General features: G+C 46.5%; 10 protein-coding genes across 10 annotated transcripts; 7 read left to right on the forward strand and 3 right to left on the reverse strand. All coding sequences in view use genetic code 12, as the record gives it.

Moving 5' to 3' along the window:
- Nucleotides 1-69: 69 nt before the first annotated feature.
- Nucleotides 70-2,616, forward strand: COG4 (Golgi transport complex subunit; the record flags this gene model as incomplete). Its single annotated transcript, XM_025480627.1, has 1 exon — nt 70-2,616. One exon carries the CDS (start codon nt 70-72, stop codon nt 2,614-2,616), a length of 2,547 nt encoding a protein of 848 aa, XP_025334927.1.
- A 75-nt stretch (nt 2,617-2,691) lies between these two features.
- On the reverse strand, nt 2,692-3,347 carry YTH1 (cleavage polyadenylation factor RNA-binding subunit; the record flags this gene model as incomplete). Its single annotated transcript, XM_025480628.1, has 2 exons — nt 2,692-3,195; nt 3,240-3,347. The coding sequence occupies 2 exons, from the start codon at nt 3,345-3,347 to the stop codon at nt 2,692-2,694; spliced, it is 612 nt and encodes a 203-aa protein (XP_025334928.1).
- Nucleotides 3,348-4,027: 680 nt separating this feature from the next.
- Nucleotides 4,028-5,446, forward strand: OSM1 (Osm1p; the record flags this gene model as incomplete). Its single annotated transcript, XM_025480629.1, has 1 exon — nt 4,028-5,446. The coding sequence occupies one exon, from the start codon at nt 4,028-4,030 to the stop codon at nt 5,444-5,446; it is 1,419 nt and encodes a 472-aa protein (XP_025334929.1).
- Nucleotides 5,447-5,480: 34 nt separating this feature from the next.
- On the reverse strand, nt 5,481-6,728 carry SPO7 (Nem1-Spo7 phosphatase regulatory subunit; the record flags this gene model as incomplete). Its single annotated transcript, XM_025480630.1, has 1 exon — nt 5,481-6,728. The coding sequence occupies one exon, from the start codon at nt 6,726-6,728 to the stop codon at nt 5,481-5,483; it is 1,248 nt and encodes a 415-aa protein (XP_025334930.1).
- A 3,110-nt stretch (nt 6,729-9,838) lies between these two features.
- CXQ87_002113 (uncharacterized protein) lies at nt 9,839-11,665 on the reverse strand (the record flags this gene model as incomplete). The annotated part of the gene is made up of 1 exon (XM_025480631.1): nt 9,839-11,665. The coding sequence occupies one exon, from the start codon at nt 11,663-11,665 to the stop codon at nt 9,839-9,841; it is 1,827 nt and encodes a 608-aa protein (XP_025334931.1).
- An 878-nt stretch (nt 11,666-12,543) lies between these two features.
- On the forward strand, nt 12,544-13,974 carry GWT1 (glucosaminyl-phosphotidylinositol O-acyltransferase; the record flags this gene model as incomplete). Its single annotated transcript, XM_025480632.1, has 1 exon — nt 12,544-13,974. One exon carries the CDS (start codon nt 12,544-12,546, stop codon nt 13,972-13,974), a length of 1,431 nt encoding a protein of 476 aa, XP_025334932.1.
- Nucleotides 13,975-14,281: 307 nt separating this feature from the next.
- Nucleotides 14,282-15,541, forward strand: CXQ87_002115 (oxysterol-binding protein; the record flags this gene model as incomplete). Its single annotated transcript, XM_025480633.1, has 1 exon — nt 14,282-15,541. The coding sequence occupies one exon, from the start codon at nt 14,282-14,284 to the stop codon at nt 15,539-15,541; it is 1,260 nt and encodes a 419-aa protein (XP_025334933.1).
- Nucleotides 15,542-16,162: 621 nt separating this feature from the next.
- Nucleotides 16,163-16,486, forward strand: CXQ87_002116 (60S ribosomal protein eL33; the record flags this gene model as incomplete). Its single annotated transcript, XM_025480634.1, has 1 exon — nt 16,163-16,486. The coding sequence occupies one exon, from the start codon at nt 16,163-16,165 to the stop codon at nt 16,484-16,486; it is 324 nt and encodes a 107-aa protein (XP_025334934.1).
- Nucleotides 16,487-17,648: 1,162 nt separating this feature from the next.
- On the forward strand, nt 17,649-18,905 carry CXQ87_002117 (uncharacterized protein; the record flags this gene model as incomplete). The annotated part of the gene is made up of 1 exon (XM_025480635.1): nt 17,649-18,905. The coding sequence occupies one exon, from the start codon at nt 17,649-17,651 to the stop codon at nt 18,903-18,905; it is 1,257 nt and encodes a 418-aa protein (XP_025334935.1).
- A 629-nt stretch (nt 18,906-19,534) lies between these two features.
- On the forward strand, nt 19,535-22,351 carry RFC1 (replication factor C subunit 1; the record flags this gene model as incomplete). The annotated part of the gene is made up of 3 exons (XM_025480636.1): nt 19,535-19,579; nt 19,665-20,030; nt 20,054-22,351. 3 exons carry the CDS (start codon nt 19,535-19,537, stop codon nt 22,349-22,351), a joined length of 2,709 nt encoding a protein of 902 aa, XP_025334936.1.
- Nucleotides 22,352-22,388: the final 37 nt, after the last annotated feature.

The raw sequence follows: 22,388 nt of genomic DNA on the forward strand, positions 1-22,388 counted from the left end.
TGTAGTTGGTGCAGTATTATGAGCCTACCTCACTTTTCAATACCACAGAGGCCAACAAAACCACATACAATGGCCGAAACGGCAAAGGCCAGATCCACAGCAGCATCTGCATTCTTGGCATTAGATGAAGAAAATCTCAATAATCAGTATGACCAGCTCCATGAGAGCTTCCAGAATGCTCTGTCTGTGTCTGCTTTACAGGACTTGATCCACCAGATCGACTCAGAAACAGCCGACATTGACTCAGATTTACAAAGGCTAGTGACTGTTGGATCGAAAAAACATACAGCCGAGATCTCGCTGTTGGAACTTTCCAGAGCAAAGCTCTCGGGAGCTATATCCAACTCCAACGACTTGACCAAGGTGTTTACATCAGCAAACGATTTAGGCCACCTGCTCACGTCTAAGATAAAAGCCTTAGATCAGGAGATTTCCAATGTGGATGCTACCTTGCTGTTTGTGGCAGACGTCCAACTGTTGAAGAACAACATCAACCAAACGCAGTATGCTATAGAAAAGGGAAACTGGGAGTTGGCAGCCAATTGCATCCATGTGATCAACCACAAGCTCAGTCCCAACTTGGTGAATGGTAGATTCGCCCTGGTGATGATCCCGCTGTCGGATATACCCGAGCTTCCGGCTCCTACAATCAAAAAATGGATAGAGCAGTTGACCATAGAGTTCCAGACACGGTTCAACGAGGCTGCCAAGGCGAGATCCGTGCCGGAGATCACGAAATACTTCCAGCTTTTCCCTCTAATAGACCAGGAGGAGGTCGGGCTCCAGTGCTACTCGAAGTTCATTTGTTCTATTATCACAGACACTTCAAGAACCTTGATCAACTCGGCCACTCAGGGCGAGTCCAGGCTGGGCATTTACGCATCTGTGACTAGCAATCTCTTTGAGAGCATTCTGACCATGCTCTCGCAGCACACGCCGTTGATCAACAAATACTACGGCACGTCATACCCTGATGCTGTGGTTTTTGTGGTTACCAGGATCCAAAGGGAGATTGACTCACAAATTGGCCTTATTGCTGATACATTTTACGACAACAACAGAGTCGAAAAGAAGCTCCACGATATCAAGCTTCATAAGTTCACTGAGCTCACACGCCGCTTTTCGGACCACTATCAGCAGAATGATCCTGAGGAGAACGAGGTGTTTGATCACGACATTGTGCCTCTCGTTGAGATCGGCGACTTGACACATGAACTATCAAGCATCCTCCATCACTGGTCGTTGTACTGCAAATTTGTGGCCGTCAAGTACTTCTCCAAAGGTGAAGAGGACCTCAAGCTTCCGACTTTGCTTAGTAACTCCAACTTCATGAAGAAGATCCACAACAAGCTCCTACCAGCATTCGAGGCACTTTTCACGTATTATTTCCGTCGTTCTTTTGAAAAAGCCGTCACCATCGAAGAGGTGCCATCGCTTGATTCATACTTGACCACTACCGCTGATTCCAAGTCTCCCGAGCAGCCGGCTGTTTCCTCGGTTGTCGAGGATCTAAGTTTGATTTTCAACAACTCGTTGAGAAACGTGTTGGAGTCCACCCAGCCTACAACGGTGAAACACTTCGTGGCCGAATGCGCCAAGGTTCTCCAAAACGACTTCTTGGGAGGCTTCATCCGCAAGGCTCTTCAGGAGAACCTGCCTCGCTACAACAAAACGCTTGCTCTACTTGCAGCTCAAGGAGCTGTGCCAAGTGGAACAGGTAGCCCTTCTGCATCTAGAGCAGGCACTCCAGCACCAGAATCCGTGAGTGGCTACCTTAAAGGTGCATCTTCTGCATTTGGAAACATCGTCGGCACAGGAAGCTCTATGGTAGGAGCCAGCGCTGTCGCGGCAGCTCACAATGAGCCCAAACTCACAAACTACGTCATTTATCTCAACACAGTTGCCACAGCCCAGGAGTTCTTCCGCCAGATTATCGTGAACCTCACTGTCAGAGACAAGCATTCCCTCAAGGGCAACTTTCCATTTGCAATTGACGAGGAGAAAATTAGAAACATTATCCAGGCCGAGTTATTGGAACCTCTCGTTTCCAGCACAAACAATGTTGTTAGACATTCGTTGCTCAACTTCTACAATCAATCTTTGAAAAATAAGGTTGCCACTATCGTTCACGAAACCTTCCCGGAAACAAGCGACACTCACTACATGGCATACTCTTCATCCATTCTAAATGACCCTTCGAACATGCTCAGGTTCAAGCAGTCTTGGGATGCCATGATCAGACCATACAAGCAAACGATGCACAAGACCTTAGTGTTCTACAAGTTGCTCCGACTCCTTGTAGTGAACCTCGCCAGCATGATCGAAAAGAAGTTGATGCTGGCGCTCAAGAAGTTCAAAATCAACGAGCTTGGTGCTTTAAAGCTCGATAAAGACGTTTCTTTCATTATCAACGAAGTCTGCGAGGATGACTACGAGCTCCGAGAGAAGTTTGTTCGTCTCACGCAGTTGGTGCTTCTTGTGGGAATGGACGAGGAGGAATACCAGCTCAATTCTTTCTCTAAAAATGACGAAGACGGTGAGGATGAGGAGGATGCCGGTATCAACTGGGTTTTGACGCCGCTCGAGAGGAAACAGATCCGTCGTTTCCGTGTCTGATCACATCTACAATTACATTAAATCAAAAGTTCATTAGACATTACTATACACAGATGGCTTGATGCAATAAATACCCTAGGTTGCCTGGGGAGGTGGTGGAGGTGGAGGAGGTCTTACAACGTCCGTGAGTGGCTGGTCATACGAGATCTTTTCGATTTCTCTCGTCTCACCCTTGACCAATTTCTTCACCTTGCTCTCTCTGGCCACATTGGGGTCGTATCTTGGATGACTGTAATCACATTCATAGCCCTTGGGGCAGAATCCAGTCACATAATGAGGACAGAGGATCTTTCTGACATGTCTATTGGGGCAATCCGGACCATCGGGACAGAAACCTTGCTCGTAAAGCGGGCACTCAGGGATTTTCTGTTGGGGATCGATATGCAAATATAAACACTCAGCGGTCTGAGTGCAGAAGCCGTTCTTTGAGTAGAAGAGACACTCGGGCATCTTTCTCAAGTTGTATTCGTGGAGAAACTCACAGTGGTCGTTTTTCTTGCAGAGACCACGGAGCCAGTGCTTGCACACGATCTTGTTATTGTACATTGATGGAACATGCTTGTTTGGACAGAAGGGACCCTCGGGCAAGAGTCTGGCTGATTTGGCTTGTAGAATTGGCAGACCGGTCTGTCTGGATCTAGACCGAAGGAGAACTCCTTCCGGAGAAAATCCTCAAACTTGAATCGTTTGTTTTTTGTGTCTGGGTGGATAACTGGGTCTAGTCTAAGCATGGTGATTGAGAATGATTAGAAATGTGGTGAAGAAGTAGGTGGTCAGGTCACGTGCGAGGATATGGAAGTCCACCGATTTCGACGTCTGGGGCCGGGAATTGGGTCCAAGTAAGAATGTGAAAAAAACTCATCACTTAAAAGGACTAATTTCTATATTTTTGCCCCGCTTGTTGTTGGTGGTTCCAAACTGATTGCTCATCTGGTGAGCATCACCAGTCAGTCTTACTAATACCTCAAACCAAAACCCGCAAAGTGGCCCCTTAAATCATTTCGTTCCTTCTCGTGATTCATCTAATAGCATTGGAATCCAGTTCAATCAATTTGTCCATGTCCCTCGTATATGCCTTTTCTTGCTAAAGCCTCAGCCGCAGAACGGCACCCCGACATCACCAGGTCCGAATCGGGAATACCCCCTCAGCCATCTCCATTATCCCCCATTATATCCAAAATTACGGCCCCCAGGGGTCATACGAAAAACACCAAGGCTGGGCACGTCAGGAGCCGCATCAGCTGATTTTAACGCATGGCGTATATATATCCAGCGATAATGGCTGCGAAAAATCCGGGGCATTTTTTCCACAACGATACACTTTCGGCTTTTATACCTCCGGCTTCCGGTTTTCCTTGTCGCCGTTTTCTTTTTCGTTTTGTGGGCACGTTCCTTGACTTACAGAGCCTCCATGTCCATGGTGACGGTTTCCATGAGACACTATGACGCTGTGGTGGTGGGGTCCGGTTTGGCTGGCCTTACTGCTACTCTTTCTTTGGCCCAGAAGGGCATGAAGGTGGCGCTTCTTGAAAAAACTGACAAATTGGGCGGAAACTCCATCAAGGCCTCTTCAGGCATCAATGGCGCCCAAACACGGTTCCAGGAACCAGGCGACCTGGTATCGCTTTTTGCTCAAGATACCATCAAGTCTGGCAAGGGCCTTTCCAATCCTCAATTGGTTGATGTGCTTTCGGAAAACTCAGCAGACGCCATCCACTGGCTTTCTGACGAATGTGGCGTTGATTTGAGCGATGTGGCGATGTTGGGTGGTCACTCTTTTGCTCGTACTCACAGAGGTAAAGGACCGCTTCCGCCTGGATTTGCCATTGTTTCGGCGTTGATCAAGAAAACCGAGGCGGCGAAGAATGTGGATGTTTTGAAACTGACCACGCTTCGGAGCTTCAGAATCCACTCGGATCTTGTGGCTGATGGCGTGGAAGTGGAAGATCCAGACCACAAGTTCACGCTTCTTTCGAAAAACATTGTCCTAGCCACCGGCGGCTTTTCTGCTGATTTTTCGTCCTCCAGTCTTCTCCAGCGGTACCGGCCCGATTTGGTACATCTTCCGCTGACAAATGGCCAACAGACCACTGGAGATGGCCAGAAACTCGCTGAAAAGCAGCTCAATGCCAGACTTATAGACATGGACGCCGTTCAGGTGCACCCTACTGGATTTATCCAATTGAAGGACGATCTGACCGTCGGCAGCAAATGGAAGTTTTTGTGTGGAGAGTTGATCCGAGGCATTGGAGGTGTGCTTCTTTCACCCAATACTGGTGCCCGTTTTGTGAATGAGCTTACTACGAGAGATAACGTTACTCATGGAGTTTTTGAGAGTTGTCAGAGCGACAGTAACATTGCGTTTTGTGTTGTTGCAGTCAGCGAAGAGGATTACCTCAAGGCTAAACCACACATTGATTTCTACATTTCTCAGAGCCTTATGTTCAAAGGAAGTGCTGAAGACGTTGCAAGCAGAGCAAAGCAGATCTCTTCTAAACCTATAGATCCAGAGAAATTGGCAGGCGGCCTTAAAGAGTATAATCTGGCAATTGGAAACGACAAGCTTGGAAGAACCAACTTTGGCAATCCATTTGGCGAAAACTTCTACTACGGCTTCGTTACACCGGTTCTTCATTTCACTATGGGCGGAGTGGCCATCAACGACCAAGCTCAGGTGATCACCGATTCAGGCGAGCCTATGCAAAATGTCTATGCTATTGGAGAGGTTAGTGGGGGTGTGCACGGCGCCAACAGGCTTGGAGGCAGCTCGTTGCTTGAGTGTGTGGTTTTTGGACGTAAAGTGGCCGAGAAGCTCGGCCCCAATTTGTAATTAATGCATCTATGACGAACGTAAACGGTGCAGCTTAGAAGGAGCGCTCCAAATTGATACCTTCCATTTTGCCCAAGGCCTCCAAATTCTCTTTGGAGAGTTCGTGGGCAGGAAATACTCCATCTAGATTGGGAGGGCTGCTTTGGAGAGGGTTGGGGAGATCTTTGGCTGCTGGAGGGATCTTGGATCTCCGCCGCTGCTCCTTCTCCTTCTTAGGGCGTTTTTTCTCTTCCGAGGGCCCTTCGACAAACTCCATCATGGCCAGTCTTCTTCTAACCCCCTCGTTGATCCAGAACTCGTTCCTGTAGAGCTCCCATCCCTCTCTGATATCCGTATTGAACGAACGAGGCATCAATGTCAATTTGACATCGGTAAGGCCAAACCGTGGCTGGCATTGCAGCTGTGCTGAGACCAAGAACACCTCAAGCCTGGAACTGGGGTTCTGGATCATCGAAGGGTAAACGGTGTGTAAGCTTCGTAGGCACATGGTGCACAAAAAAAGCCCCGCCTCTCGTATGAGGTCCACGGTGGAGTCAGTCATGGACGTTTTGATTTTCACCAAACGCAAATTAAGCTGGCGCAAGCCTTTGTTTGTGGAAGAAAGAAACTTCCTCGGGAGAACAATCGTCTTTTGGTATTCTCCCGACAAGTGGTAGAGCATCAACGTGACGGACAATGCCAAAAGCAGGAGTTGAAGCAGAACCCTGACGGAAGCGCTGTGTTCGTTGAAGTACAAGTGGTGGGATATCGAGGCTATAAGCGAGCAGAGAACGGCCAAGAACGTCAAGTATTTCCGTCTGAGCGCCCGTTGTTGCATGACCTGCTGACGGAGGCTTTCCTCGAGAATCAACAAATTCCTGAAAATCTTGCCCGCTGCTGGGGTCAGCGTATACCCGCTTCCAGGAAACTCAGACCGATGGGACCGCTCCAGAAACACATCTGAGTTTCTCAGCTTCCGTCTCAACCTCTTTTTCTGCTTCGGCAGCAGCCCAGGCAGACTGGACGGTGACCCTAGCACGGCTTTCTTTTTTCTCTTTACATCCTTCAAAGTCACCAGCTGTGTTTCCAGCTCAGAAGCGCTCAGGTAAACGTGGGCGCCGGCTTCTCTTGCGTCGCTTTCTGAGCCGTTGTCGGACGGTGCCAGCCATCTTTTTTCCATTTCGTTTTCACCCATTAACGAGCTTAGAGACGACGATCCGTGAACATGTGAGAGCCCTGGATCTTCCGAAAGCATGCTGTCGTCATCGGACCGAGGCGAGAGCTCAGGAGTATCCGACGACATTATGGTGTTTGTTCGAGTGTTTGCTGTCTTGTGGGCCTTGGTGAACCTGGGGTAATGTCAGATGTGCTAACTTATTTTTTTTGTGCGAATCCTGATAAGCACTGGTGATAGTCTGGTGGCAGTGTGCCTGGGGTGTTTTTTGGTATATAAGGTAGAATATAAGAAAGAAAGGTCTTGTCGAGTTTGAAGGTTTTGAAAAATTTTACGGTCTTCACAATCCGTGCCTGAACGACTGGGGTAGTCATCCCCTCAGCCTGAGGTATTTCCTAAAGGGTACATACTAGCAAGCCACAGAACGAGCAGGCTTATTCTGGCGATCTTCGATGAGCAAGGATACTGAGTTTTGAGCGGAGATCGAAGGGCTGAAAGGTACGTTTTTGAGGAAGGAGGAAAATTTCGGTATGTTTTTGGAGGATACTATGAATGCCGTTCTAGCACAGTGTCTGTCGCATTTACAGTGAGCAGACATCTTTAGCCCCAAAAACCGATTTCCAGCCACGGCAGATATTTAAAAAAGCTAGGGCGTAATAAGAGTTAAAGAAATTTTCGAAATTGACTTTCAAATCATGCACCATAGCCCGATCTGGCAGACTTCAACAGCCTGTGTCTTGATAATCCGGCAGAGAACCACAACTACTACCACCAGAGCCGTTCAGTAGTGGGAGGAGATCGTAATCAAGATTTTGATGGATCTCTGAGGTCATATTCAAGGAAAATTTTGGAGCCCATTCATGTATATTTGAGATCTAAGGAGGGTCCAGACAATGAAGCAGGTCTGCTATGGTTCGTCACGGCAAGAGCGAAAATCTACCACTTCAAATTATTCATGTGGATTTGGCTGGACAAATCGAACCCAAAGGTCACAATGGTGAACAATACTTAGTAATTGCCGTTGAGGGATATTCAGGAATGATCCATCTTGAAGACTTCCTTTAGATCAACTTGCTAAGGAGCCGACGCTTGGGTCAATTTACTTTTTACGGAAGTAGAAGCATAATCGTCGAGTACCTTATTCTTCCTGACTTCCCATTGACTATTGATCACTCCCTGATTCTTGGTTGAGCTTAAGCTGCCCTCTTGCTAAGGTGCTATCATATGGCGACAATTCTGGAATGTTTTCTTTAGTGATTCCGTGAAAGCCTTCAACCCACTTACCACATAACTTTTTCTCCAATTGGCGGGAGATTTAGCGTAAAGGTCCTGGTGTTGCAGATTCTCGAGGGACTTAAGTAGGTCTCATCAGAAGGCTCATTTGAGACGCTGAGAAAAATTAAACGGAAGATCTCCGAGTAATGTTGATAGACAATTGACACCAACGTCCACAATTCCTTTCAAAGCTTCTCGGGTTCAATTGGCTTCTGGATCTCATCAGATGGAATCGCTCGAGTCATCATTACTCAACTTTATATGGTAAACGCTTCACTAGGATTCTCAACTAACAATTTTCAAGAATAAGAACAAAATAGGAGATAGTCAAAAAAATTGAAAATTCTATTTTTCCACTTTTCCGCACAGTTTGGGAGCTTCTTTATCCTTGTTTCAGATGTCAGCCGCACCTCCACACTCCGAAAGATGCACCATAATGGCCGATTGACGCGTGTAATTACATTCAATAATCAAAAGAAATACAAAAGACCGGGTAACGTTCAGTCTGACGCGTCGCCTTACCCCCACCTGCGGAATATAAATACCAGACTATCCATTTTGTCGAGATATTAAACCAATACTTTTCTATTACCACCTTTCAATGTTGCGTGCTAGTTTTAATCCTTGGAGGAGATTTGAAAGATCTGAGGCTACCTTCTTTTTCTACCATGGAGCCTTTCTTCATAGCATCTTTGTCGTGGGACTTTGTGGGCATCTTGCCTACATTGCAATTCCACCTTCACCACTGGCCATCAGGGAGCCCTACGAGGTGTATTTAGGTGCCATTTCGAAGATTGTTTTGAAAGAGTTTTCACCCCATTTAGCCAATTCTACCGAATTTGATCTTAGAATCAAGGCTCCTATGGATTGGAGAGGCGTGTTTGAGAGCCTCGGTATCCCTGGCATTTCTGAAATCCTAGCCGATCCCATATATGAATATGTGGGAAGAGCAATTGCTATTTATGCCTATAGGGAAATGGAAAGTGCACCTTATTGGTATTCCATGTCTCAGTACGCCCTGAGAGTAGTACGCGTACTCCTACTCCTCATGCTTGATGATTTTATGCTCATGGCGGTTTACAACAACAGAAGCGGACATCTGAACTTTTTATCACTTGCGCATCTGCTACACTATTCTATTGCCTTGACGATGGTATTTGTGAGTGTCATGGCCAGCATTTGTCATCAGAACCTGCGTATCTTGCCATCCTACTTAGTCGTTGCAGTATACTCATATTTCATGAGTAACAATTTTTTGAATGCTGCAAATATAACGCGTTCAAACACCTCTAAACTTGAAGTCGACTCCCAATCGCAAGGTGCTACACAAAATGGACCCAGTGGGACAGATAAAATGAGAAAAATGTGCCCTAAATGTGCGAGGAAGACTAAAAAGGGGCCAGAAGATGTCAATGCAAACCGCATATGGCTAAAGAGACCACTGACGGCACCAGAGCCACGTTCCCCGAATGGCAGCGTATGGTCTCTTGCGAGTGCTACAAGGAGTTTCTCCGCGATCTCAAGCTCCAATCAAGAGCCTGAAATATTGTTCGTACCTAGGATCAATCAGAAATTGTGAGCATTGAATGCAAGAGGTTTGGGAAGCAACAACCATCGAAGGAGCATACCTCAATGAGTAGTCAGCGATATAGAGAGCCTCAAGAACTATGCTTTCGTTTCGAGAAAAGAGCAAAGCCATGCCTTCCATTAGGAAAAGTGAACTTTGAACCAGCTGCTCATTCACTCCGGAAATACCCAGACGAGGTATCACGGTATGATCTAGCCGGCCGATAACATGGGCGCTATGAAAGAGGCAAATTCATCTGAGAATTCGTTTGAGCAAGGTATTTGTGTTGATCAGAGAATTTTTGAGTACCTGCTTTAGAGCCACAACTCAAAGCATATACTTTCAAGGCTTTAATATCTAGAACGATTCATCTAGGCGCTGTCAAAGAATTCCCTATTCATGAATTCTTATCATCAGAAATTATAAAATCGACACCAGCACACAGCCTTTTTACTTGCGATGGGTCAGAGCCCTTTAATGTGGCCTCCACATAAAGTTTATAACATCTATGAAGTGTGCTAGAGTGGAGTGATGGCGCCACATCGGGGATTTTGATCCGTTCAACAGGATTGAAAAAGGTGCAGACCCTACTATCACCGATTATGGTACGAGTATTAGAGTCACGTTTCACCCTTCCTGAATCAAAAATGCTATGTTGCCTGTGATGAATAGCCTGACCAGCTTGTGTCAAATAAAGAATCTGCTCTGCGAGATAAAACTTGAACAAGGGAAAGTGTTTATGATTGAACGACTCAGGTATTCTCAAAGTAATTGCAATGTAAGGATTACAGATCATACCAGGATTGGCAACCGTTGTTCCTTTGTAATGCATTGTCATTTCTAATTGCTCGTCTTGTTCTTCGATGATGGGGGGACGGAAGTTTTCGAGAATCTTGAGACAATTTGGTACTTCGAATGATAAGTTAAGATTACTGTGAGAACCACTGTCTGTCTTCGGCCACCAATGGTCGTTGAAAAAAGTTAGTGAAAACTCCGTCCCGTCGTCTTCTCTGATTAGAACCTCTGAAAGCCAAAGCTCAATAACGTAAAATGTCGAAATGGCAAACAAGGTGTCTGCATCACTCACCACCGAAGTCTGGTAACCAAAGCAGCTTTTCATTATCTTTGCTTTCAGAAGAGTACTCTCCAGAATCTGATCTAAAGCATCTGGAGCCAAGGCGTATTTCTCAAAGTAGACCAAATCTTGCACCTTTGTGAATTCATTAGAAGCAGCGCCCGGCATTAAATCCGCTTCAGCCCCGATATCAATATTCAATGTTGTGGAGAGACGCTCTGAACAAGGAATATCCCACAAAGTGCATTCCACATCAAGGTCAATTCGAATCTGGTAGGTTCGACTGCGATAGTTGGAGTGAAAAGTTGGCCCAAGTTGTGGAAGATTGCAATTATAAAGAGAGGCAGGTGGATGCAAGACGTAACCCTCACCAGCGTTTTCGAATTGCCAGGCAGAGAAGTGATAAGTGATAACTGAGTCTTTCAAAACATGGGAGCGAGTCTTTTCAATGACTTCGATCACTCCACCCTTCTGTACTTTGAGACTAGTATGTTCCTCAAGTGTAACAATTACATGTGAGAGGAGAACAGCTGCATCACAGTTGCACAAAGCTGTACCTCTTCGTTGGAAGCCAACACTTAAAAAGTCCTTCAAGCTTGATCCACTCTTCACAAAGTTACACCGCAGAACTAGCCTGTACTCTTTTGGTGGAATGTAAGTTGCAATAGGCTCCATAGAAATAGAACTCTCACTGTTCTTAGTTTCACTGTCCTGGTGCTCTACGTCATCATAGTATTTTTCAGAAATTGTCCGAATTCCAAGATCAAGAGGAATTTTGGCTCCTCCAATTTGAAGACATCGTAAAGCAATCAAAGTCTCTTTACTCGAAGACTCAGGCACTGTTAATGGGTACATCTCAAGCTGCTTCAAGCGCATAAAAGAGCTCACTATTCGGCCCTGACCATCTTCAAAGTCTGGCGATTTACCCAACTCCGAAACATCATCCTCAACTATGGTCAGATCAAATGTGACGTTCAACTTTTTTAAGTTCAAAACACTTGCAGTCCATGCTCTGTGGTTGACCATAAAGGCGTGGGTCTCATGAGATATATAGTTGGTGGGGTTTCTTCTTATTTCTGCTTTTGCGGAAAGGTTTAATGTTCTTGTCCCGTCATCTGGCTCGATAAAGAACAAGTAGTTGGAATCCATCTTGATCTTCTTGTGTTTGGAATCTGGTGAATGATCGAGCGGAAGGACGTATTATATTCCTGGTTCACTGAAAATTCGCCGCAAGAAGAAATAATTACAGAGAGTATTGCTCGTCTCTGTGCTTAAAGGTCACGGAGTTGTAGTTGGGACAATACCTTCCCAAGTAACGCTTGAAGTTTATGTATTTCAACAAGTCCAATAAGGTCTGAAGTTTACAACGAGAGCTGTCATCCGTATATACCTAGGACAAAGCTTCTGGAAAAGAACTCTTGCTTCAATGGCTCCAAAATAATTATTTTATATTTGACTCTGCTTGCTTCTACTTGAACTTACAGCTGCCCTTTCTAGTCACATGAACGCAGATCAAAATATTCCGTTACGACGGGCATTTTGGTAAGGAGTACTCAAAATGTAGTCCATTTTCGCAGGCTCAGTGAGCAGACAAGGCCAGTAAAAGCAAATCACGTAATAATTTGGTTTCCTTACGAAGCGTACTATGTTAAGTTTCGCAGCCATTTGGTGAGATTGGATAATGTCGAGGAGGAGCAAAGAAGATGAGATATTTGGAAAGGACCAGATTGAAAGGCTAGTTGGTATTACTTTAGAAATTCTTAATTAAGCTGAGTCTTGCCTTATGTTGCCCTTGGGATCGATATAGCCCAACGCTTCGCTACTCAAGCAGCACTTCCGCAGCCATCCACATTGAGACCACCAGAATAATGAAACTCCATAATTCACGAAATTGATTCAATACTTCCAATCAACCATCCCCTTCCCTTTATCCACTCCCCACTATGAAAATACCACTCCGGAATAACTGGGACCAAGCGTGGTGTACGGAGCTGTATATGGCACTTACGCTGTCTTCAATTTGCAACATGTCTCTTAAAGAACAGAAGGAGCAGTTTGTGCTGAACCTCAATGGCGGACTGGTGGAAGAAATCTACTACGTCACAGGTGTGGCGCTAGCTGGCTACGTGGCACATGCAATCTTCAAAAAGTACCTTCTTCCAGGCCTCAATTGGGCCAGATCAGGGCCTCTTCTTTGTGCCATTGAGTTCTTCTTTGATGAACTTTTGCTTCTTCAGGCAATCACCGTCTACAGCTCCCAGGTTGACAAAATCTACCTCAACGCGTTGGGGCTTGCGTTTTTGATCTTCGTCTATGGAATGGTGAACAAGGGCTACAAGAAGACGCCTAAGAAACAGAAGTCTGAGGAATTCCTCCCAAAGAAATCCTTCATCACGGCCTACAGAGCCCACATGCTTGTGATTACAAATCTTGCTATTTTGGCTGTCGATTTTCACGCGTTTCCTCGTCGTTTTGCTAAGGTGGAGACGTGGGGAACCTCTTTGATGGATTTAGGCGTGGGATCTTTTGTGTTTTCCATGGGTCTTGCCAACTCACGCGCCGTGATTAAGAGAAAGTTGGTCTTGGGCCAAAAAGGTGTCAGTTACGGCAAGCTTTTGGTCGGAAACACCATCAAGGCTTTGCCAGTATTGGGATTAGGTGTAGCTCGTCTAGTGAGCGTGAAAACGTTGGGATACCAGGAACACGCTTCTGAGTACGGTATCCACTGGAACTTTTTTATGACCTTGGGCCTTTTGCCCATTGTGTTGGGTATCTTGGATCCCATCTTGAACTTGGTTCCTCGGTTCATCGTAGCATTGGCTATCGGGTGCCTCTACGAGTGGACCTTGAACAACACCGGTCTTCTTGCATTCATCTTAGACGACGATAACCGTTTTGAATCGCTTTTCGCAATGAACAAGGAAGGAATGTGGTCCTTCTGTGGGTACTTGAGTATCTTCATCTTTGGCCAGTCCTTTGGCTCCTTCGTTCTCACGTCTAAGCCTACGCCCAACAATCTCTGGGGCTCATACTCCAAGGGTAAAGGCATTCACCTTTTCACCGTCTCCACTACGGAGGGATTGTTCTTCATGAGTGTCATCACTCAAGGCCTCTTCTACGTCGCTAAGGAATCGTTTTCTACCGGTTCTATTTCCCGTCGTTTGGCTAACCTTCCCTACGTTCTTTGGGTCGTCAGCTATAACGCCGCGTTTTTGCTTGGCTACGATTTGGTGGAAAGACTAATTGGCCCATTGAGTCTGTCTGTGCTAGATTCAATCAACGCCAATGGCCTCGCTATATTCCTTTTGGCCAATTTACTCACTGGTTTGGTCAACATGACCATCAATACTTTGGAGCTTGCACAAAACTTCACGTATTTGCTTTTGATCGGATACGCTTTGGTGTGGACTTCAGTGGCGGTGTTGTTGCATAAAAAAAAGATATACATTAAGCTTTAGCTGCATGTTGATGGCTGCAAACGCGATAAGCAGTGGGTGATCTAGGCTCGTGGTGATGTGGACTCGGCTTCAAAACCGGCGTGACCTTCTTATCGAAATGATAACTTCAAAATAAAATACTCTCTTTGGAGTGCTTGCCGTGTTCGGTACGTTGCCCTGAATCCCTTGCTAATGCTTATACGATGAAGCTGCAGGACATGCTAAATGTGGCAGGGAGGCACAGACCCACACCCGTGCATCCTCATACACAACCATTTTACCGTCGTTCCCGTTGACCTACTGACCCACATCTTCTAAAACGCACACCATGGCACTGACGGCCCTGTGGACCTCATTTCTCAAATCCATCACATCTTTCAACGGCGACTTGTCTTCGTTGACAGCGCCTCCTTTCATCTTATCCCCCACATCCTTGGTCGAATATTCCCAGTACTGGGGTGAGCACCCTGACCTCTTGTTGGAGCCCAATTTCATCAGAGATGACACTTCCAAAGAGGCAGAGAAGGCAATGGCCGTCAAGAGAATGATTGCCGTTACCAAATGGTTTATCTCGACCTTGCGTTCGCAGTACTGCTCCAGAAACGAGAGCATGGGCACCGAGAAGAAGCCCTTGAACCCATTCTTGGGTGAGGTATTTGTGGGGTCATGGAAGGATGAGCTGGCAGAGCAGAAGTTCGGCGATACAGTGCTTTTGTCGGAGCAGGTGTCACACCACCCTCCTGTCACGGGATACGCTATCAACAACGAGAAGAACAATATTCTATTGCAGGGCTACAACGGCATTCGTGCCACCATCAGCACCGCCTCAATTAGCGTCAAGCAGTACGGCCACGCCATCTTGGAATACAAGGACCTCAACGAGACATACTTAATCACTTTGCCACCATTGCACATCGAAGGTCTCATCACCGCTGCTCCTTTCGTTGAATTGGAAGGCACTTCATACATTCAAAGCTCCAACGGCTACATTGCCGTCATTGAGTACTCTGGCCGTGGTTACTTTAGCGGTAAGAAGAACACCTACAAGGCCCGCATCTACTCAGACAGGCTTGCCAGCTCCGACAAGGAGAACGCTTTAATTACCATCAGCGGCCAGTGGTCGGGTAAGTCATACATTGCCAAGGGCAGCGAGAGGCCTTCGAGCAAGGGCGAGTTGTTCTACGATGCCTTGGCCAAGAAGCCAGAGCAGTTGACCGTCAAGCCTCTAGAGGAGCAGCATGACTTGGAGCTGAGAAAGGCATGGAAAAAGGTCGCAGACGCTATTCGTAAGAGCGACTACGACTTGATTCAGCAGGAGAAGTCGCTTATCGAGAACGAGCAACGAGAGTTGAGAAAGCAGGAGGCCGAGTCTGGCATCAAATGGGAGACCCGCTGGTTCGACTGCGTGGACCTCAAGGACGGTGCCGCTGGAGACGATCCGTTGTTGAGTCTTGGAAATGTTGCTAATCTCTCGGTGGACAATGTGCCATCGGGCACGCTCCGGGGGTCCAAGAAGGAGAACGGCGAGGCCAAGCACTGGCGCGTTAATTTGGACAAGTGGAAGAAGGATGAAGAGATACGAATCTAGAGATGCCGACGTCCGGCTTAATATATACGAATACGAGTTCCGATGAAGAGTGCTTGTGGTGGGGGGTGGCTACCAGCTGATGTAGAGGCTGGAGTAGGAGCTAGCTGGTATGTTGCTATAGTTCAAGATCAGCAATAAACAAGGGATTGAATGCTTTTCATATTTTGAAAATCAGCTCTGAATTTGTCCATTATCTCTTATCAGTAATCAGTGATGTATAGTGCGTTCGATACAGTGAGGCAGTAGGTGTGACGACAACAGAAAACAGGACGATATTGAAGCACATTGAGACAAATTATGAAAGTTTGAGAACGCATCCTGTTTGATTCTGATAATCTTATATAATTGTTATTGCTTCGTGGGGCCCTGTGGAGATTTCTGATAGCTTTGGTGCATCACGTGCCTGAAAATAGGGCTGAACCCTCTCACATGACTGGCGCTCACTGGAGAGGTAATGGTAGGGTTTGCTCATGCAGGACGCTCAGCCTGAAGATTATATGGGGAAGTGAGAGGGTAGATTACTATGAGAGGTTGCCCTCTGCAGTACCGCGAGAATTTTTCTACCAGGCGAAAAAGTTTTTGAAGATTTCTTTCTACCAACCTCAACCACCGTATAACACCATGGCTGAATCTCACAGATTGTACGTTAAGGGTAAGCACTTGTCCTACCAGCGTTCCAAGAACGTGAACCACCCAGGCACGTCGTTGATCCAGATCGAGGGTGTCGGCTCCACCCAGGACGCCAGATTCTACTTGGGTAAGAGAATTGCCTACGTCTACAGAGCCCAGAAGGAAATCAGAGGTTCCAAGATCAGAGTCATCTGGGGTAAGGTCACCAGAACCCACGGTAACAACGGTGTTGTCAGAGCCAACTTCAAGAGAAACTTGCCTCCCAAGACCTTCGGTGCCTCGGTGAGAATCATGTTGTACCCATCCAACATCTAAGGAGAGTTGAGGAACGTGGAACGAACTGCAAACTAGCCCTCGGGCGTGTATAAATCCATAATAAAGAAAAGAGGAATCCAGTGTAGCCTCGTCGGAGGTTGGACCCAGAGGCATAGTCCCGGGTTGCGTAGACCAGACCAGGAGTCACCTTGAGCATTTGAAAGAGTCGATGAAGATATTCTATGAGAGTCGGATAGAGCAGCTGATTTGTGACTGACATTGCCGGTTTGAATCTCCAGACACGGTCTCGGGCACATGACTGAGTCTCGAGATAGGCTCTTCATATAGAGTACGGTGACTCAGAGTGGTGCTCGAGGACTTCGTTTGGGGACATGGGTGATATGAAGTAGGGGTTCTTTGATGATTCGGAGAAAAATCAAAGTTTTTTTTGATCTCTTCGAAATTGAGCTCTTTGATGCCCCTAGATCGTGTACCACTATGCTCTCTATGTGGAGACCCAGCATACTACGCTCTTTCACATTTGTGGTGAACTTTTATTCTCGTTATGAGAACGCCTTTTAGTTTTTCTGAAGAATGAAGAAATCTTATGTTCTTGCCATCCCTTCTCTTAAGATGTTCGTTTTAGTTCACAGAGCTACTGTAATGGTACCCATCTCAGTTGCAGCTCGATTGCAAAACCGAGAAATTCATACTAACGAAAGCAAATTCGCTTTTTAGCTATCAGAAAAAACCTCATGCTTTTCTTGAGTTTCAATACTTCATTGCTGTTTTCTTAGTGGTAGTGATCAACTGGTTACGGTGGCTGCGAAATATCGAGAAGCACTACAGTTACCACAATGGCACACCACTAAGTGCCCAGCACAGAACTAACTCTATTTAAGTAAATGCTTTTCTAGGAAAAAAACCAAAGACATGTCACGATAATGGACAATTTAAAGTCATTCATCAGACCACAGAACTGACCGCTGGTGCTCATCTCCAGTAGCCACCATGAGCCATCCTATACCAACCCAACCCACCATCTCACAGCTTACCAATTTCAAATATTCAAAGAAGTTCACCAAACCCAAAACCTCCACTACCCATCTCCCCGTAAATCACCCACAACCTCCCCATACCAGTCCCTTTGGTGAAGCCACACGTGACCTCTATACCAGCCAAGCTATCCACGTATTCAGTCTCACCAAACCAGTTCTTGTTAATGGCAGATATACAGACCGAGGAAGGCATTCGTGCAGCAGAGGTCGAGGCTGGAGCCGAATTGCCAGCTCCAGAAGCACCTCCAGAAAATTCAGAATCCAAGGCTTCCTCAGACGTGGAGTCCAATGGAGCCAGCACAAACGGAACCAGTCTACTGGCTGAAGACCTAAAAGCCCAATTGGAACAGACACAAAAGGAAAGAGATGATGCCAAGCACCAGCTAGAGGGCATTATTGGCAAGCTTTCTGGGATGAAAACAATGTTTCAGAACTACAAGGCTGTACAGGGTGAGCTTGATGAGCTCAAGGAGCAAAGCACCAAATGGGATGAGGCCAAGGAGCAGCTTGAAACAGAGAATAAAAAGCTCGAAGAGTCGTTGAAGACCTTGAAAGAAGAGCTCTCGAACCTTAATGGAGAGTGTGATAGGCTCAGTACTCAGGATAGCGATTTACGAAGAGAGCTACAGGCCAAGGACCAGGAGCTCCAGGACGAGAAATACCGTCTAGAAATGGAGCTCAGACTGGCGCAAAAGTCGGCGTCTGGGCAAAAATCGGAGTATTCCGAGCTCAAGTTGGCGAAAGAGGAACTCGATATGGAGAACAGAAACCTCCGTTCGATCATCGACGAGTTGAAAACAAAGCTCGCCGACAAGGAGGAGGACATTCAGAAAAATGACAAAAGAGTAGAGGAATTGAAGGCTGATAATGAGAAGACGGAGGAGGCCCTTCGAGCGGAGGTGGCAGAGCTCAAAACGGAAGTTGAAAAGCATAAGAAGGCAACAGACACAGAAAAGGCTGCAAACGATAAGCTACAGGAGCAGCTAGACCAGACGAAGAAAGAGTTACAGCTGGCAACAAGCGAGGCATCGGAGGTGCTGACCCTTAAAGAAGAGATTCACAGCAAATCAATCATCATCGGCAAACTCAGGCACGAGGCGATCATTCTCAACGAGCACCTCACAAAGTCGCTCGGCATGCTTAAGCAACAGCTGAATAACGACGACAACACCATAGACAGAGAGCTCATCTCTAACGTGATTCTCAATTTCCTTCAGATCCCAAGAGGCGACGCCAAGAAGTTTGAGGCATTGCAGCTTATCAGTGTTCTTCTAGAATGGGACGAGCACCGTAAGGTGCAAGCTGGGCTTTCCAGTGGCTCTCACAAGAACAAGGAAGGGGAGAGCAGGACGAGGAACTTTGTATCCCTATGGACGGACTTTTTGGAAAAAGAATCGACCAAGGGAAACTCGGGTAAATAAGTAATGCATAGCGGAAGCAATTGGGGAGGTTGTAGTGGTGTATTGCATTTTTGAATGGTTCGCATAATTGTCGAAATGGTTGCAAAATTCTGTAAATTACATAAATATAGTGAAGATGTCAAACTTCGATTTTAGAAAACCACAGATTAAATATGATTACAGCAAAAATGAGAGAACCTCCATTCCAAAAGACAAGATTTTTTTTTAAACGATGGTGGAAAACATCACAAATATTAAATCGTTCGACAGGTTAGGTGCCAGAATGACCAGTTAAGCCATTGAACAATCAGGCAAGCTACTGAGTTGAAATGCCACGAAAACAATACTACGTTTTCTAAGTAGCCAACACTATAGTATACGGAAAATGACAGTAGATCAATGGTTAAAAAGGAATAGTTGCACATGTCCTGGCCATTATCATATTTCCTTGTTGCACCATATGTGCCCTCAATAGAGGAATTCAGCAATTGAAAAGATTCGGATATAACGACAAATCTTAAGTCCTTAATAACCTAGAAAAAAAGAGAAAATATATTTTGTTTTACCAGAATATCACAAATCACCCCTAACAACCTCTTGATCTCTTCAGGTGCGCGAAAAGAAACCAAGCGCGTACTACTTTCCAGAACATGGTGGACATTCGTCAGTTCTTCGGAGGTGACAAGAAGCCAGGCGTATGTCAATTGCAGCTGATTCTGTATATTTTGAAGTTATACTAACAACCAGGCTCCGAAAAAAAGGCCGGCTCCAAAAAGTCAGTCCCCTGACGAGGCACAGAAGAGAAGCAAGACAGAGGACGAGGGGAAGAGCAAGTTCTTTGAGGAGAAAAAGAGCCCTAAGGCGTCTCCAAAGAGGGTGAAGAAGGAAACACCGAAAGCATCGCCAAAGAAGAAGGAAACTCCAAAGGCATCACCCAAAAAGGCCACTCCTAGGAAAAAGGCCGAACCGACATACGTAAACCTTGATTCGGACGCCTCTGACTCCGAGGACGATTTCAAGCCTGATGGAGATGAGGAGGAAGATGACGATTTTGATGGTGGTGACTTTGATGACATGAAGGAGGAAGAGGAAGCCGAAGAGGATAATGACCTTAGCATCCAGGAGATCGAGCCTGAGCCTAAACCTGTAAAGAAGAGAGAGGCCCCAAGAAAGCTGCTGCCAAACCAAAGGCCAAGACAGAGCCTTCTGGAGATTCCGATATAGATACCGCTAAGATCTTGGCCCTGATTGCAGATGCACCATTGCCTGAAAGCGGTGATTCCGAGGAAAAGATGAATTACTTCCAATTGAAGAGCAAGCAACAGAACGTGGCTGCTCCTAGCGGCAACATCGAGCTTCCAGAGGCAGCACCTAACTGTTTGGGTGGTTTGACCATCGTCTTCACCGGTGTCTTGCCTAATCTTGATAGAGATGCAGCCGAGTCTGTGGCTAAAGAGTACGGTGGCCGTGTCACCAAAAGTATCCTGAAAAAAACGAGTCTTGTGGTTATTGGCGAGGAAGCAGGTCCCTCGAAGGTCAAGAAGATCAAGGACTTCGGCATCAAGACCATCACAGAACAGGGCTTCATAGAGCTTTTAAGCAAAATGCCTCCAGAAGGTGGCAGCGGAAAGGAAGCCCAGGCGGCCAAGCTCAAGAGAGAGCAAGAGGAAGAAAAGCTTGCAGAGGAGGCCAGAGAAGCTGAGAGGAAAGAAAAGTCCGAAGAAGAGCGCAGAAGAGCTCGTGCCGCTGAACAAGCCAAGCAGGCAAAGAAAGAGGGAAGACGTCCTCCATCACCAAAAAGAGAGATCCCCAACAGCGAGAAGTTGTGGACTGTCAAGTATGCACCAACTAATCTCGGCCAAATTTGCGGCAACAAGGGTAAAGTGGCTAAACTCAAGACGTGGTTGGAAAACTGGCACGATAACTTCAAGACGGACTTCAAGAAGCCCAAGAACGAGGGCGGCAACCTAAGAGCTGTCCTCATCTCGGGTCCACCGGGTATCGGAAAGACAACGGCTGCATCTCTCGTTGCTAAAGAGCTTGGCTATGACATTCTCGAAAAGAACGCTTCTGACGTCAGATCCAAGTCTTTGCTTAATCAGACAATTAAGAATGTCCTCTCTAACACATCTGTGGTCGGTTTTTTCAAAGGCAGAGACGCCGAGGTGCACAACAAGAACGAGAAGAAATTCTGTCTCATTATGGACGAGGTGGATGGTATGTCCAGTGGAGACCACGGTGGTGCTGGTGCTTTATCGGCCTTCTGTCGTATCACCAAGATGCCAATCATATTGATTTGTAACGACAAGACGCTTCCGAAGATGAGAACATTCGATAACACAGCTTTCAGCTTGAATTTCGTCAGACCCAGCGAAACAGAAGTCAGATCTAGGTTGATGACGATTGCCTTGAGAGAAGGTGTCAAATTGGAGCCCAGTGTGATTGGACAATTGGTACAGGCCACCGGTAACGACATTCGTCAAATGATCAATTTGTTGTCTACTGTCTCAAAGACGCAGAAGCAGATCAACCGTGGAAACTCTCAAGAGATTGCAAACAGTTGGAAGAAACACACAGCTCTCAAACCATTTGCTATAACCATGGAGCTTCTTGGCGGTGGCCAGCGCAAAACGCTTAATGACAAAATTGATTTGTATTTCAACGACATTGACTTCACTCCCTTGATGATACAGGAGAACTACCTCAACGCCAATCCTTCGGTATCTCCACAAGAGCGTTTGGAACGTGTCGCTGACGCTGCAGACAGCATTAGTGAATCAGACCGCATCAACAGTTTGATCCGCTCGAGTGAGCAGCAGTGGAGTTTGCTTCCATTCCACGCAGTCATGTCTTCCGTGATGCCCGCTGACAAAGTAAGAGGTTCCTTCGTTGGTCTGGCTCAATTCGCTGGCTGGTTGGGCAAAAACTCTTCCACCATGAAGGCCCAGCGTCTTCTCCAAGAATTGCACTACCACACCCGTTTACGTACATCCACAAGCAAGGATGAGCTTCGTCTTGACTACTTGCCGGCTTTTGAGGAGCGTCTCTCCAAGCCCTTGGTGAAGAATAGCGAAGAAGGCATCAGCGAGGTGATGGAGACCATGGACTACTACTACATGACCCGGAGTGACTTCGACAGTGTTTTCGATTTCGGCCTCAAAACCAAGGCAGCCAAGCAAGTAAATGAATTGCCAACAAAGGTCAAGTCAGCCTTTACCAGAAAGTACAATGCTGCGCAGCATCCTGTGGCCATCTACAAGACAGGTGACCTGACAAAGGGCCAACCTCGTAAACAGAAGGCTGACTTTGAGGATGTGGTCGAGGACGATACTATGAAGGATGACGAAGAGGAGGTTGTGGAAAGCGAGGGCATCGACAAGAAAGACAAGCTTATCAAGGAGGTGAAGCCGAGAAAGCGGGCTAAGCCGCAGGCAGCCAAAGGCGCCAAAAAGCAGAAGAAGAAATAAGAGGTGATGCTTTCCCGGCCCGCGTTCTTTTCTATTT

Source organism: Candidozyma duobushaemuli, assembly GCF_002926085.2.
Source record: "Candidozyma duobushaemuli strain B09383 chromosome Unknown B_B09383, whole genome shotgun sequence".
Taxonomy (NCBI): Eukaryota; Fungi; Ascomycota; class Pichiomycetes; order Serinales; family Metschnikowiaceae; genus Candidozyma; species Candidozyma duobushaemuli.